Here is a 17,596-nt window from a genome sequence, read left to right on the forward strand (position 1 = left end):
AATATGTTTTTATAGACAGAGTTTTATATACGATTATTAAAATTTGTATATTCTGAGAGGAAGTTATTCAAAATAATCAGAGGATTGTTCGAGAAGATTTCCCAGTGAAAGACAAATGAAAATAATTAAAGTATACTGAACGTGAGCAAATTGCTTTTGTATAATCTCTCCCGTCCTGAAAAGTGGGTGCGATCTGTCATCTGTTAGCTAGAGAAACTACAGAAACATGACATAGCGAACCTTGGTGTTCTCTTGTACGAGCCAGTTCCACCTCTGCATGTTGCAGTCGTTGAGAAGTATCAGCCAGTTCGTCCCGCAACTGCTTGATAGTATTGTTGCTCACATTTTGCTGGTTGTCCAAATCCTGCAGACGCTGCGATGTATTTGATAACTCTTCCCTTAACTGGCAGATAATGTTGCTGACCATTGCAATAAAACAATATGTTTCAATACTTCAATTATAAATTAGGTGAAGGGAATAACTTAAATCATCTACCTATTTCACTATTTTTTTTTTTTAGAGTTATTCAAAGATATCAGCTTTACGAGTACCAGCATATTATTTCGATATTATATCTTGTTGAGATTTCTTAATATCTTTTTGCAGATGTAAGATTCCTTCTTAATAGCTTGTGTTTAATTAACTTGGAATGTTTAAAATATGGAAAAAAATCGTTAACAATATACATGAAAGTTAACAGTTAATAGACATTACTTTGTTTGAAGGTTATTTTTATAGACATTAACTGACTACAGTTTTAAATAAATTATAAGCCATAAGTTAAATAAAAACACTGAAAATACATGTTATAAGAGAAGTGTGTTTCTTGCAAAAACTGACTTTGACCTTCTTTTAAATCTTAGTTTTGTCTCTAAATTGTCACTGAGAAACCAACCTGTTTACTTTGTCCATAAAAGAATATAGAAATCAACTCTGTTTCTAGAGGAGATTAATGGTTTTAATGAAAAAAATGATTTTGCATATTAGGATGGTACAGTAAAGATTTATATCAAGATAAGTTTTCTTAAAATAATTTTAATTTACCTTGCTGTTTTAGGAAATGATATCACCAGGTACTAACCTTAAATATTTCTTGAACATTTTTAGAATATTATACATGGTAAATCTTAGTAGTATGAAGAATTACTATAAATAATATAAATAAGATAATAATATATAATCACTATAAATCAATATTACCTTAAGTTTTTTATTTATTACATTTCTTACATGCTTAACTTGTTTAGTGTAAATCAGCTGGTAGCTCCAACATTCTAAATTTAGTGGTGCAGTTAGTGGTGATATGCTCATACTTATTTAACTGGCTATGAATTGCATATATATTTGTAATAAGCCAGAATGATAATTTATTATGTTACCATAAACTTTATAATGTATAACTTAGTTGAAAACTTTCCAATATTAAAAGTAAAATGCTAAGAATTAAAAGATAAACATTACAAGGCATGGATATGAAGTTTAGTTATGATGATTAAATTATGTGACAATCATGTATTATCTTATTAAAATATATCATGGCATCTAATGCAACAACATTGCTGCTCTAAAATGCTTCAACTGTCTAACACATACTATACTGTACTATTTAGCAGCAATAATCAGAAACAGTCGTTATAAATAAATTGTCCAATAGGTTATACATTTTGTAATGAGTATACTAGTAAATACGAAAGAGAAAATTGATATTTTGTAATTCAAAGTTGGAATGTCAGTGAATATACTACTATACCAGCTATTTTGTGGTTGATCTGTAGAGAAGTACTGGTTTGTCTAAGAAAACAATTAATGCACAAAGAGAGAGCTTGATGGATGGGGGAAAGTTAAAGAGGGGTGTTGATAGCCCAAGAGAGGAGGCAATATACAAAATCAAACTATTATAAACTGAACACCTGTTAGCCTCTTGTTGATTGCTGAGATCATGAAGGTGCTGTGTTCGGTCTGTCAGCTCCTCTCTCAGCTGTTTTATAGTGTTCAAGCTACAGTCCTGCTGATTGTTTAGTTCAATCACCTTCTTCTCGTACATCGATACCACTTCTTTTAGAGAGGATATGGTTTCTCCTCTTCTATTTAATTCCTATAAAAAAGTAAACATAAACAAACAAGCTTAAGAATGGTCTCTAGATGGAACTGAATAAAATGTTACTTTAATAATAATGTTATAATAATTTATTTTTGAGTATATAGCAGTGGTGTAACTTACACAAAAGGTTTTATAGACCCATAACACTTTTTATGGTCACTATTGGAGCAAACATGCTAAAATACTTTTCATATTTTTTGTACTTCAAATTCACATTCAAAAAAATATAGTAATCTTTACATTTTTTAAACCTGATTCTTGATTGTTTTAATTTTTAACTTATTAAATTAAAGCAACATGTGCTTGACCACTGCTGACGGCCCATCACTCATTGGCATGACACCGGCTGTATTACAACTAAACTGGAAGGAGTGGTTCAGTAGCTCGCCAAACCCTTCTTGTCTGCTATCTATCAAGAATCTGGTATTCCTACTGCTTGTGTCAAATAAACAAGGAAGCTGAAGCAGAGTGCAGTTCAAAACAAATATGAAAAAACAAGTACCAAAATTAATAAACTACAAAAAATGGACACATTATTCCACCTAATAGGCTTTGTCCACAAACACAAACAAGGGTAACAGTAGTTCTGGTTGTAACTTTGATAGCAAGGTTAGTAGAATTCAAGATCAGTTATAATAAATAATTCTGATTTAGTTATGAGGGCTATCCAGTAAGTAAAATAAATTTTGATACTAAAAAAGAACGAGAACAATTTTTATTATATTCATTTGAAAGTGACACTAAAATATTATTTTTCAACATCACCATACAAATTTAGGTACTTATTATAGTGGTGAACTAGATTTGAAATTCCAGTGTTATAAAAATTGCCAACAGACTTCAACCAGGTAGTCATATCCTTCCGCAGTTCCACGTCGTCATTAAAGCGCTTTGTTGCAAGCCAGGTCGTCAATGCAGGTGGTAGTAATTGGGTACAATGTCCAGACTGTAAGGAGAATGTGGAAACACCTCCCACTTATAAGTATCCTGAGTCTTACTTCTTGAGTCCGATTTGCAGTGTGTGGTCAGGCGTTGTTGTGCAAAAACAAATTGTCACTTGTTTTGTATTGCTCTTCTTACTTTTGCAAGGTTTCACAATACCTCACAGAATCTATGGATGTGCCATGTTCTAAGAAATCAACAAGAAGAACTCCTTTTGTGTCCCAATTGACTGTTATTTGATTTCGCAGTCCATGTATTTTACCCGTCTCGTTTCCTGTAATGATTCAATACAGCAAAGAGTCATCATCTTTTCATAAGTGTCCAAAAATGTCAATGAAACAGCCCTACACTGATTTTTATGAGATATACATGCGTTTCTGTTAAGATTTTCGATACCCACAAAATTTATGGTAATCTAACTACTGCTAACAATTTCTTATAGAAAACTCTTTGAAATTTGAGGAAACCTAAGTGAGGGCTGTGAATCAGCAGTTTTCTTTAATTTTCTAATTGATTTTAGAGACAAGTTCATCGGTCATAACGCATGGCCATCCATTTCGTTTGTCATCATGTACATTAGTTCGGCCGTTTTTAAACCTAATACACCACTGATGCACTTCACTTCCAGTAATCAAATCGTTCCCATAAACTTCACACAGAGTTAGTGATAAATCTCAATTGGTTTATTGTGATTAGCTAAAAAAAACCCATATTACCAACCGTACTTCACAACTCACAGAATTTTCAACTCATCATACATTTTTAACTGCTATTGTAAAACAGCAGGAAGAAACATTAACCTCTCACTAGCACGGATGGATAGTCACTGAATGGAGAAGCACCCTGTCATCAAAATTAGCGTGATAGTCCCATCCCTAGCGGCTACAGAGCGAAACATAATTAACTTTCTGAATAGCCCTCATATTAATGTATTGGGAAGACTTTCAACTAGAACATTATTCTTCAACAATAATAATTTCTGCCACATTGCACAATAAACCTACAACTGACATCTGTCATTGGTGTTAAGAGTGCTAAAGGTTGTGAAATTGTTGAAAACCCAAATAAAGAGGTCATCTTGGGTTTTTCGAGGGAATAACTTAAGGAAAAGAAACTGATTTTGACAAAGGCATTCAAACCAGTACCTTTAACCTAAATAATAATTACTCAAATTTTTCTGGAACTGTAACAGATGACATTACACAGTTAATTGTTAATTAAGGTCCATGTAAACTGAAGAAACTTTTACTATAAGCTAGCTGTATGCAGATCGAGTTCACTGTTTTATCACAGAAACACGTTTAATGGTGTCAAAGACCACAACAGTCTACCAAAAAATTAATGTACTTGCTACAAATAATATAACGTGTGCACTGGCACTTTAGATTTATAGAGGAAATAAAAAAAAACAATTGTTAGTTTTGAAAGAAATGTACAAACAGTGCAATATCTGCAATTGTATATCCTCCAACTAATACTTTCCAAACAAACTAATACTACTTATGGACAACTGAACTAATACCACTCACCTCATTCATACTGGTCATCTCTGACAGCAATTCACGTTTCTCCTGACTATCCCTCTGGTATAAGCTATCTAGACCATTGATAGAATGCTGAAAAATAATTAATTATATATAAGATCACATAAAAAATAAGGTATGTTCAGAGGATGATGTTGTTAGCATCTGGAAGCAGCTCTCAAAGCTCGACTCAGTATTTGGTCTGTCAGTTGCTATCTTTCAGCTATGTAATCTAACATAAATATATATATAATTACGATAATTAAATAAACAGTCAAATTCAAGCAGTAGTTTTTGTGTTGTTAAAAGAAATTATAAAGAAATACAGAGAAGAAATAACTACTTCTTATAATTCCAAAACCTGACATTTTATGCAATTGTGTTGATTTTTTTACTTGAAATATTTATATATTAAGCATAATATTAAGATTTATAAAAAATGGTACCATATGATACGCTCATACTTTCTTCTTCATTAATTTAGCAATACAACAAAATATTACTGTTCATATTTTGGTTTCTTTGTAATAGTAAGAAATTAAATTTCCAAATAAACTAATACAGTATTTCCCTCATTTTCAATAAACGCATAAATTTAAATTTCTGTTTCAAATATAATTAATACTTAAACAATACACATTATTTTTTATCAAAATATTGTCTAATTATAAAAATAAATTATAGATATATATATATATATATATCACATGTGTGTGTGTGTGTGTTTATATTTATAATTAAACAATATATACAGTATATATATATATATATATATATATATATATATATATATACAGGGTGTATATTATGTCTGGAAACACCCAAATATATCCTTTAATAATTTAAATATAAATTTGAAACCTCTTACAATCGTGATAGAGATTGGGCATCTACTTTTTGGAACAATGTTTTGTTATGTCACAACCAACGGGGGGTCAACCGCAAGGTTCGTACGGCTAAGAGGTTAGCCTGGAAGAAGCTCTGCACCGATATTGACAGTGTGCAGGGCAGTGCAAGGCTGCAAAAGCTATTGGCAAAGAATCCCATCTCGCCGCTTGGTAGTCTCAAGGAGGACGATCAAGGTGTTTACATTACTGAGCCGGAAGGAGTTCTGAAAGTCATGATGGGAACACACTTCCCGGACTGTATTGTTCATGAGGGTGAACAACCACCCGAAAGTGAGTGGAGACATGCGGGTCGCAGCCACTCATTCGCAGTGGAGTCTGGCGCACCGTATTGTTACCTTCAGTAGGATTGAGTGGGCTATTAACTCATTCAGTCCTTACAAGGCTCCTGGGGGCGACGGGTGAGACCGGTTTGCTTGCAGCGGGGGATTGGACATTCTCCTTCCACAGCTGTGCAGACTGTTCAGAGCCTCCGTGGCTCTCAGGTACATCCCACTACCCTGGAGAGTGTCCAGAGTGGTGTTCATACCGAAGCAGGGGAGGGCGGGCATGGATCGGCCGAAGTCTTTCAGGCCAATATGCCTGTCCTCCTTCCTTCTCAAAAACCATGGAGAAAATGGTTGCCCAGGTTTGTTTGGGAGGGAGCTCTTCTGGAGCGACCTTTGCATCCTAACCAGCATGCCTACACTCCAGGAAAGTCATGCGACTCGGCCCTGCATCAATTGGTATGCAGGATTGAGAAGACGCTGGCGGCAAAAGAGGTAGCCATAGGAGTCTTTTTAGACATTGAAGGTGCCTTTGATAATACAGCCACTCAGGCGATTTATCAATGCGGTCTCGGGACGTGGCGTTGATGGTCAGGTGTGTGACTGGATAGGGGCCTTGCTCACGGACAGGGTTGTTGTTTCAACCCTCATGGGAGCAAGTGTTAGTGCAAAGGCTACGAGGGGCTGTCCGCAGGGCGGCGTTCTCTCTCCTCTTCTGTGGAACCTGGTTGTGGATGACCTGCTGAATTCTTTGAATAGCAGCGGTGTCCTTTGCACAAGGGTACGCAGATGATATTGTGATTCTTGTGAGTGGCAAGTTCAACACAACAATCACGGAATTGACCAATGCTGCTCTGAACATGGTGGGAAACTGGTGTGATAAGGTTGGCCTCACCGTCAACCCCACCAAGGCTGCCGTGGTTGCCTTTACCAGGAGGCGACAGATGGAGGGCATTGGTCCTTTTCTATTTAAAGGCTCACCCGTTGAGCTGAAGCCTGAGGTCAAGTACCTGGGCGTGATCCTAGATAGGGTTCTAAACTGGGGACCTCATCTAGAAAGGGTCATTTGCCAGGGGTAAGTGGTCTCTAATGCAATGCAGACGTGTGATAGGTGGGCCCTGGGGACTGAAGCCGAGGCTCTTGTACTGGCTTTATGTTTCCGTGGTCAGACCTGCACTAATGTACGGAGCTGTCGTATGTGGCCAAAAATGGAAGCCAAAACGGTGGTAGCACGTTTGGCAGGTATCCAAAGGATGGCCTGCCTCGCTATCACAGGGGCCTTTCCTAAGTGCGCCAGGCGCGGCTCTCTGGACTGTTGTCTTAATCTCGCCCCCCTGGACATTGTCATTCGAGCTATGCCAGGAAGAGTGCCTACTGTCTGCAGCAGACGGGATTCTGGTCGGGCTTGCAGCGGTGGGCACTGCAGAATTAGCACTCTGATACAGGAGGATGTTTTGCATATGATCTCTGATCAGATGCCACAAAAGTTTTCCTTTGACAAACCCTTTAGGATTATTTTGCCCTCAAGGGATGATTGGTCAGAGGGGAAGCAACCTCTTCCACCAGCGGAGCTCGAATGGTACACAGACGGCTCTAAAACAAAAAGCGGCACAGGTGCTGGAATTCTGGGAGTGAGACCATGTAGGGAGCTGGTGGTTCCTATGGGTCCGTATCCGACAGTCTTTCAAGCGGAGGTCGCAGCCATTATGGAATGTGCTCGTGAGAAAATCTTCGTCTGCGATATAGGGGCAAGACGATTAACATTTTTCATGGACAGTCAGGCAGCGCTGATGGCGCTGGATTCTTGCGCAATCAAATCCAAACTGGTTTGGGATTGCTATCAGACTGTTTCCTCCCCTTGCCAGAATCAACAATGTAACCGTTTGGTTGGGTTCCTGGTCATAAGGGGATTTCTTCTGGGAACGAAAGAGCTGATGCCCTGGCCAACCAGGGCTCAGCAACAATTATGACGGGCCCTCAACCATTCTGCGGTGTTCCAAGGTGTGAATCCTCTAGGGTTGTCTCGAAATGGATTCGCGCGGAAGCATGGGAGAAGGTGGAGGTTGCATCCGGGTTTGAGAGTGAGTAGAATGGTATTACAGTCACCTTCCTCCAAGGTGGCCTCGGACCTTCTCTCATTAAACAGATCAATGTCTTCCAAGGTCATTGGTCTCATTACGGGGCATGGTCACCTGAAGAAGCATCTACACAGAGTTGGTATCCTTCAGGAGGATCCGCTCTGTGGAAGGTGTAATGAGCAGGAGGAGACTGCTGAGCACCTGCTCTTTGAATTGCCCAGCAATAGCAAGAGAGCGGTATGCCATCTTTGGTAGCTTGAACAGGGGTGGCGAGTTTTCCCAGGAGGACTTGATAGGTTGTTTTTCGGCGGTTTGTTGAACTGCTGAAGTTGTAGACTGGTAGTCCTCATGGTGTTTTCGGGGTGCGCAAAAGGCCCCTTGAGGCTTAAGTGCATGGCAGTAGGCCGCCCCAAGGAAGAAAAAAAAAAAAAAAAAAAAAAAAAAACGGGGGACGTTCCTGCCGAGGGTATCGTGAATATTCTTAATGGAAGCCTATACCTTGTGATACATAATTTTAAAGGTAATAGCTTACTGAATTGAATGCCACAAACCACATCTCAAAGGAATTATTCTATCAGAAAATAGAGCATTTTTTAGTATTGAAAATTTACTGATGTTCAACAATGTAATTTTAACATGGTTCTTGCCACAAAATGTGTTACACTAATTTTTTAGCATTTTTTAAATGTTTCAATTAAAATAAAATAAACAATTTATTTTTAAGCTGGTTCTATTAGCACAAATTTGCCAGTTTTTATTACAGTACAATTATGGAAATACTTATGTTATTGATTTCTTATTACAAATAAAAAAATAATGTATGCTGTTAGAAAAGTCTTACAACAAACGTTTTACCTGCATTTGGTGTCAAAGCAATTGTTCGAACTGTGTTCCTTCTACGGTTTGACAATGAGCCAATCTTGTGTAAAATGATTCGACAGAGTTGCCTAACATTTCTTCAGTTATCAAAGCAATCTCCTCTATAATCCTGTTTCTTAGGTCTTCCAAATTATGAGGCTTTCTTCTATAAACATTGGATTTTAAATGACCCCATAGGAGGAAATAATCGATTGGTGACAAATCCGGGAGATCTTGGAGGCCATTCGATTTCTCCTCTTCGGCCAATCCATTTATGAGGAAACCTTAAATCCAAATACTCTCTTACCTGTCTCCCATAATGGGGTGGAGCACCATCCTGCTGAAACCATACATTATCAAAGTATTCTCTTGATGCAATTTGAATAGCTGGGATTATTTCATTTTGGAGCATATTGTAGTAAAGTTCGGCATTTAAATTTCCATTGATGAAAAAGGGTCCAACAATTTTGTTACCTAAAATTCCAACACCATACGTTCAGTTTTTGTGGTTGCTGTGAATGGGACTCAGTAATCCAATGTGGGTTTTCACTAGCCCAGTAAACGGCAATTGTGCCTGTTAACATTGCCATTTAGGAAAAAAGTTGCCTCATCAGAAAATAGTATGTTGGTCAGAAAATCTCTATTGTCATCACATTTGCGCATCACAAGTTCACAAAACTCAACTCTTCTGTCATAATCATCCTCACTTAACTGTTGGACTAAATGAACTTTAAATGGTTTGTATTTATTAATTTTCAAAATCTTACTCACAGACATAGGGTGCATATCATGTTGCTGTGCAGCTTTTCTGAGCGATGTATGTGGGTCTTCATAAATGTTTGCAAAACATCTAGTGCATGTTCTTCATCTGTTGCAGATTGTATCCTACCCGACTTTGGCCGATTACGTACACTCCCTGTCATTTCAAAAACGCTCAATAGTTTTTTTGATATTGTTGAAACACTTATGGGATTCCTTTCTGGGAAAGTGTCATTAAACAAATTACAAACTTCCCGATAAGATCTTTGACGATCGCCATATCCCTCGCATCATCAACAGAGTAATTCGTTCTCTTTCAGACAATTCCATTAAAATGCCAAATAAAAACTGAACTACTGTAATTAGATAACTTGTTGACAGCAATGCTTCAGAGACACTGATTAACTCGACAGGAATGATATGACCTTTATCCATTTGTAATTCCCAAGCTTAGACCTGTCTAGTGAAAGCTCCATGCTCAACAAACTGAAACCTGTAGACCAGATGATTAATAACACAATAATGTTTCTCATAGGCTAGTGACCTTTGTCTCTTTAAACCTTCCTGCTGACTGGAAAACACCCAAGTACAGATTCATAAGTAATCAGAGAAAAGTGACTCATAAGTTTTATTCATTGTAATAAAAACTGGTAAATTTTGTACTAAATGAAACCAGCTTAAAAATAAATTGTTTATTTTATTTTAATTGAACATTTAAAAAAATTCTAAAAAATTAGTGTAAACACATTTTGTGGCAAGAACCATGTTAAAATTACATTGTTGAACATCAGTAAATTTTCAATACTAAAAATGCTCTATTTTCTGATAGAATAATTCCTTTGAGATGCGGTTTGTGGCATTCAATTCAGTAAGCTATTACCTTTAAAATTATGTATCACAAGGTATAGGCTTCCATTAAGAATATTCACGATACCCTCGGCAGGACGTCCCCCGTTGGTGTGACATAACAAAACATTGTTCCGAAAAGTAGATGCCCAATCTCAATCACGATTGTAAGAGGTTTCAAATTTATATTTAAATTATTAAAGGATATATTGGGTGTTTCCAGACATAATAATACACCCTGTATATATATATGTATATTTATTTATTTGTGATTCTATGTTTATTGAAATTAAATTCGGCTATTGCCATTTATACAAATTTAATTAATGTAAATAAGAGTCGTTTGACAGGTATTTGGTCTTCCGATCATATGCTAGTTTGGTTATTTAAACGCATATGTGATAGATACGGCCAATTACAAAATAATTGAATCATAAAAAGTAAGGGCTCTGTGGTGTAATGGTAGCACATTTATCCGGCAAGTGAGAGACCGGGTTCGAGTCCCGGTGGGGCAAATACTTTTTGAAATTCAATGTTTATTGAAATTATATATATATATATTGGTGGAGTGAATAGAAGTACATTTGTTCTTCAATATTTCTTGAAGTTAGACCAATTAGTTTCTTGCTGTATTGTCACTTTATATACGAGGTATGGCTATTAAATAACGGGACTGACACTGCAGTGGAACGAGTGCGCATGCGCCAACCAACAATGACCAACAGCTGTGTAGTTTGAGACTTCCTCTTCAGAATGCAGTTAGTCTCGTTTCTGTAAACAACTTCGTTGTGTCATAATCTTCATTTATGTAAGTGTTGTTATTTTGTTTTGCCGGAAAAATGGTTAGCGTAATAATAGAGCAACGAATTGTTATTAAATTTCACGTTAAACATGGAAAAACCGCTACCGAAACCTATAATTTACTAAAAGAAGTGTATGTTTATCGCGGACTCGTGTTTTTGAATGGTTTAAGCGTTTTCAAGATGGTCGACAAGACGTGGAAGATGATTCGCGGCCAGGTCGTCCTTCAACATCAAAAACTGAAGACAATGTCGAAAAAGTTGTTAATTTGATTCGGTCTGACCGACGATTAAGCATTTGTGCAGTTGCTGAATCTGTAGGCATTGATAAAGAATGTGTATGGCAAATTTTACATGACAATTTGAACATGCGAAAAGTGTGTGCAAAAATGGTACCAAAAATTCTTACGATTGATCAACAAGCAGCTCGTAAAAATGTTTGTAATGACACTTTGAATGCCATTGAAAATGACCCAAATTTATTGGAAAGAATAATAACATATGATGAATCGTGGTTTTTTTACTTATGATCCGGAAACGAAGCGCCAATCCATGCATTGGAAGACCTCAACTTCACCGAGAGCCAAAAAAGCAAGAATGAGCAAGTCAAAATTTAAAGCAATGATGATTGTTTTTTTCAACATTCGTGGTATTGTGTACCTTCACTGGGTTCCTGAAGGTCAAACAATTAATCAACATTACTATCTTGAAGGTACTTAATAAACTACGTGAAAGAGTAAGAAAAAAAGACCCGAAATGTGGAAGGACAAATCATGGATTTTGCACCAAGACAATGCACCAGCTCATTCCGCGTTATCTGTGAAGCGGCTCCTGACCAAGTACAGCATTCCAGTGTTAGAACATCCACCTTACTCACCAGACCTAGCACCATGCGACTTTTATCTTTTCCCTAAGGTGAAATCTGCATTGAAAGGTGCGAGATTTGAATCCGTAGAAGCTGTTCAAGAAAAAGCGGCAAGACTCCTGAAAGAGTTGACAGAAGATGACCTTTCAGCATTGTTTCCAACAATGGAAAATTCGCATGGAGCGTTGCAGGGATAGAGAAGGAGTTATATTGAAGGTGATAATAAGTAATTATGTTTAAAATGAAAATAAATTTTTTTACAATATCAGTCCTGTTATTTAATAGCCATACCTTGTACATGCCACTTTTAATATACTATAATAAAAGGACATTTATTCATATAATTAAACTTTTGATGAGAAAATTATATTAATTAATACCACAAATAATAGCTTTTGTTAATCTACACCACATAATACATACAGATGATATACATAATTCATATATACTATTTCAAATGTTGAGCTGTTACTCATATATACTCATTATATACATGAAAGTCAAACATTTTGTTAAAGTTATATATAAGAAAGGCTCAAAGCTACAAGTTGTAAATGGTTTTTTATCGTAAACAAATATTTAAAAAACTCATCTGTTATGACATAAAACATGTATAGATAAAATTGAGTTATAACATTGTTATTTTACTTGCCTGTTGAAGCATTTGCGTAAACATAAGCCAACAATGCCATTATTGGCAGTTTCAGTTTAATACCTGTTGATTTAAAACAATAACGTGTATTAGATCAGAGTACGTTCATAATGCCATTACCAATATGCCACCTACTCAAATTTGACTTACATATATTACTTTAGTATATACATATATATGCATATACATATATTATATTAATAAACAAAATGTTTACAAATATTTGGTTATTGACAACTAGCCAAGAACGTTGAGTTAAAAATTTATATATAGTTTCATGAAAAGAAACAAATTTTTATAAGCTTTTTATGTATAAAAAATCACTCTATGGTTAAAATTAACTTGAGCTTAATAATGTTATTATATAAGTTGAGAATTCAACTTACAAGTTGTCCACGTGTTAAGTGTAATTTTTAGCTTTAAGAATCAAGAATCAGTCTTTATTACCCATAAAGCACAGATTTACATGCATGAGGTATAGTCAAAAAACAGGAAACATGTTGTTCACAATTGTCAAAAGGAACTATAAAATTGAGATGAAAATACACAAATATGAAAGTTTTGTGGTTGAAATTTAAGAAAACAACCTTAATTATTTGGTAAATTAGAACTAAATAACAATGTACAGGCAGTGAGAGAAGTGAAAACCTTAGGTTAATTACTTACAGATTTCAGCAGCAGGAAAGTCAAAAAATTCTTTTACATGATAAAAAGGATTACTTATTAGCTAATTTTGGAGTTTTATTTTAAATTGTTTAAAAGTAAGATTAAGCACTTCTTTAGGCAGCTTATTTAACATTTTTATACCCACTATTCTATGACTATATTGATTTTTTCCAAGTCTAACAAAAGGTACATCAAAATTGTTTTTATTTCTGGTGTTGAGGTTGTGTACCTCAGCCCTTTTTACATGTAAGCAGGGGTTCTTAAACTAGTTAACAGGATATTAAATATGTATAAATTAACAACAGTTAAAATCTTAAACTTAATAAAAATAGGCCTGCAGTGTTCTCTATGGTTAACTTTAGCTACAACTCTAAAACCTTTTTTTGTATGACTAGAACATTATTTAGGTGTGGGCTATTCCCCCAAAAAACAATTCCATAGCTGAGAACAGATTGAAAGAGTGAGAAGTACACTGTCTTAACATAGTCATCAGGTAAAGTGTCACTTAGCCTACGAAAAAGAAATGTTAATCTACTTAGCCTAGTACAAAGATGCTCTATTTGTTTTTTCCAGCTCAAACTTTGGTCAATCCAAACTCCAAGGAACTTAACCTCTTTCCTAGTGTTAAAATTATTTATTGGAGGTACTGATCTCAGTCCAAAAATAATAGTTTGGGTTTTCTCCTCGTTTAATAAGAGCGAGTTTGCAGAGAACCACTCAGAAACAGTTTTAAGTGAATGATTAGCCATGTTTTCAAGTTGATTCAGGTCTCTATTGCATGTAAGTAATGTAGTGTCATCTGCATATAGGTATACATTACTTCTTAGACAATATGGTAAGTCATTAGTGGCTATAATGAACAGAAGGGGTCCAAGGACCGAGCTTTGTGGAACACCACAGTTGCTAGTAGCGATAGAGGACCATACACCCCCTGTATATACCGCTTGCCTTCGATTATGGAGATAACTGTTGAAAAATTCAAGAGTTTTATTTTTTATCCCATAGAAACTAAGCTTATGAAGCAAAATGCCATGATCCACGCAGTCAAATGCCTTGCTAAGGTCAATAAAAGAGGTCCAGGCAAAGTTTTTATTTTCAAAGGCATTTCTAATATCCTGTTCCATGGCCCCAATTGCATCCATGCAAGACTGTCCACTTCTGAAGCCAAATTGTTGTTCATTAAGGGGGGTCGGGAGCTCCATTTAAGACCATGTTAAATTCTCAAACTTTAAGGAACATTTACCAAAAAACTGTAAATGATAGCACTTAGAACTTTTTTTTTCTTGATAAAGCACAACAATATACACATTTTAACACAAGATTTTTGTAAAAAGATATTTTTTGGATTTTTGGCAATTTTTAAAAAAATACTCTAAAAATTACCAGTAATTTTTATAAATTAGTTGCAATAAAAAATTTTCTGATTGAAATTTTTTAAAATCCATGTGTTAAAATGTGTAGAATAATGCCCTCTCCAAGATATAAAAAAATTATTGATCTATCATTTATAGTTTTGGAGATAATGTTCCTTATTTACCGAAAAAGTTCATTTTCGGAAAAAGCCATTTATTTGGAACATCCATTAGCTTAGCAACTAAACTTGCTTTATAAATGCATTCCTGCACCATATGAGGGATTGTCTGCTTCCTCTGCTTCATAGTCGTCTTCTAGCCTCTTTTTTGCCAGTGTAGTCTGTCTTCGACACTTTTTTTCTATTTCATCGACGGCTTTATTCGCTTTTTTTATACACAGTTTACCCCAGATACAATCCCTAATTTAGCAAACACTTTGCATCTGACTATATTGCCTTTGTTGAAGACAGCAATAGCATCATATACCCCTAATTCTAGAGTTGATAGCATGACAAAAGTTCGCTTGGGAATACGAGCCCAAATCATGTTATTGAGCGATTCACTTTGGTTCTGTTCAAGCAGGTTTTGAAGAATTTGCAAATTTACAATGTCATTAGTACCACAGTTACCTTAGTACTTATTGTAATCTGCAAGACAAGAACTAATTTTCTTACTAGACAAACTCTCCTTTTGAGGCTCTGGAGGAATTGGGCTTGGTGCACTAGTCCTAGGTTCTGGGCTTTGTGTACTAGACCTTGATTCTAGGCTTCTCACACAGTCACTATCTACAAACACCACTTTAGGCTTCCCTACTTGCTTACGTTTTTTAAAGACTTTGTTACAAAATCTAGGCATTGCAATACCTTTGAAATAAAACTTCTAACACACAGAAAACACCAGGAACTTCAGAAAATAAACTGTGACATTTGAAATGTTATTCTTGGTTATAAACAGAAGAAAACAATAACAAACAAGGTAATGAAAGAAAAAACAGGTGACAAACAACTGTACCAATAGCAAAAAACGTAATAGAAATACAGCTCTATTTTGCATAAAGAGTTATAGTACAATATAAAATACTGTCTACTCAATGCTGAAACTCTCACCAAAAATTTGAAGTACAGCCTTTAGAAAAAATTTTGTATTCAAGAACTACTTGACCGATTTTCATGAAATTGGTCTTGAATTAACCGCTATGAAAAGCAGAATAATATTCAATAAAAACACAAAAAAAGTAATTTTTGACCCATTTGACCTCCCGACCCCCCTTAAAGAGTGACCAAGACTCAAAATAGTGGTTTACCTGATTGTGTACAATGTGTTCAAGTACCTTGGACAGGATAGGTACCAGACAGATAGGCCGATAGTTGCCTGGGTTGTATCTATCCCCCTTTTTGAATTTTGGAGAGATTTTGGAAATTTTTAGGCAATCAGGAAAAATACCTCCTTGAAGGCAAACGTTAATACAGTGAGTAAGAGGTGTTACAGTATAATGTACTATTTCTTTGATTAACCAACTTGAGAAACCATAGTAATCTTGAGATTTGGAGTTTTTCATCTTTTTGATGACCATAAGGTTGTGATGACCATCACAAGTTACAAGTTTAAAGTTAAAATTAGGCTGATCTATTTGTGTTAAATTAATAAATTGCTCAAAAGTAGTCTCAGGTTTTACAATGTTATTTCTGATGGAACTGACAGATTCAATAAAAAAAGTCATTAAGAACACTGGAGTGTAAAGGAATACAGCTATGGTTGGACTTACTTAGATTGTAGGTTAGGCCTAATTAGGTTCCAAGCTGTCATGCATTTATTGTTAGATTTTTCAATTAGGTTAGCATTGTGATTAAGCTTAGCTTCTTTTATTGTTTTCTTGTATTTATGTACTATATCCTTATAGGCTAGTTTGTTGAGGTTGTTCTGATTTATTTTAAAATTATCATATGCAAGTTTAACTTGACCATTGAGCCTGACAAGATCTGATGTATACCATGATTGATTTGACTTATTAACATATTTGGGTTTAGTTTTATACTTACAGAGAGGGAAACATTGTTCAAAAGCGGTCTGTATACTTTCAAAAAACAGTGTAAAAGGATTATTAACTGCATTTCCATGTGTAATCCAATTGTACAGAAAAAGTTGATTATGCCAATTGATTTTACTGATTTTTACCTTGAAGAGGTCTAGTTTCTGTTTTGAAAATAATCTGCGTAGAACAAAAACATTATCAGTCTTATCAGGTCCAATAGACTGTTCAGACAAAAACCGAAACACTAAGCCATCATGATCTGAGAAATAACAGGGCACAGTATGGCAAAAAAATTAATTTTTGTTTATGTTTGAAAACACATTATCCAGGCAGGCTTCTCCTCTAGTAGGTTGGTAGTTGTGGTGGTAGAAATTAAACTGCCGAAGAATGGTTAGTGGCTCATAAAATATGGGATAATAAGAAGCTAATATGTAAGTGTGTTAAATCGTTCTCCACCTCCCAAAAATATGTGTATAATTAATTTAGAACATTCTGGATAAAAATATCATTACTTATATGATTTAATCCAGCTAAGAACAATTAATAACTCCGTATAAAGCATTTAGTCCTCTTGGATTTTTTTATTGCCTATACACAGGCTGCCCTTGTCTATACTATGTACTACCATTAGCTTACCATTGTCTATACTATGTAATACCATTAGCCTTTGTAATTAGCCTGTAATGTACAAGCCAAGGAAACCAAAGTTTCTAATTTTCCTTCATTATTTCCTACCCTTACTTGACATATATCTTGTTAAATTTTTTATTAAACTGTAACTGATCAGTAGCTTGGTGTCAATTACCAACAAAAATCAATTATAACAAAATTTCTATAAACTGTGTTCAATTAAAGTAAAATTAAAAACTATTTTATACAGTAAAAGAAATAAGTTTACTCTTCATAATTGAATAGAGATCAGTTGAATTTTAATATTTTTTATAACATGA

At 35.2% G+C, this 17,596-nt stretch overlaps 1 protein-coding gene across 1 annotated transcript in view; it reads right to left on the reverse strand.

Moving 5' to 3' along the window:
* LOC124359625 (GRIP and coiled-coil domain-containing protein 2-like) overlaps nt 1–17,596 on the reverse strand; it is a 61,654-nt gene that overhangs the window by 31,846 nt on the left and 12,212 nt on the right. The window contains exons 4-6 of the mRNA XM_046812526.1: nt 4,574–4,660; nt 1,912–2,096; nt 241–419 (exon numbers count right to left, since the gene is read on the reverse strand). Of these exons, the coding sequence (XP_046668482.1) occupies nt 241–419; nt 1,912–2,096; nt 4,574–4,660 (451 nt within the window). The remainder of the gene's footprint in view (nt 1–240; nt 420–1,911; nt 2,097–4,573; nt 4,661–17,596) is intronic.

The sequence above is a fragment of the Homalodisca vitripennis genome, chromosome 4, assembly GCF_021130785.1.
Source record: "Homalodisca vitripennis isolate AUS2020 chromosome 4, UT_GWSS_2.1, whole genome shotgun sequence".
Taxonomy (NCBI): Eukaryota; Metazoa; Arthropoda; class Insecta; order Hemiptera; family Cicadellidae; genus Homalodisca; species Homalodisca vitripennis.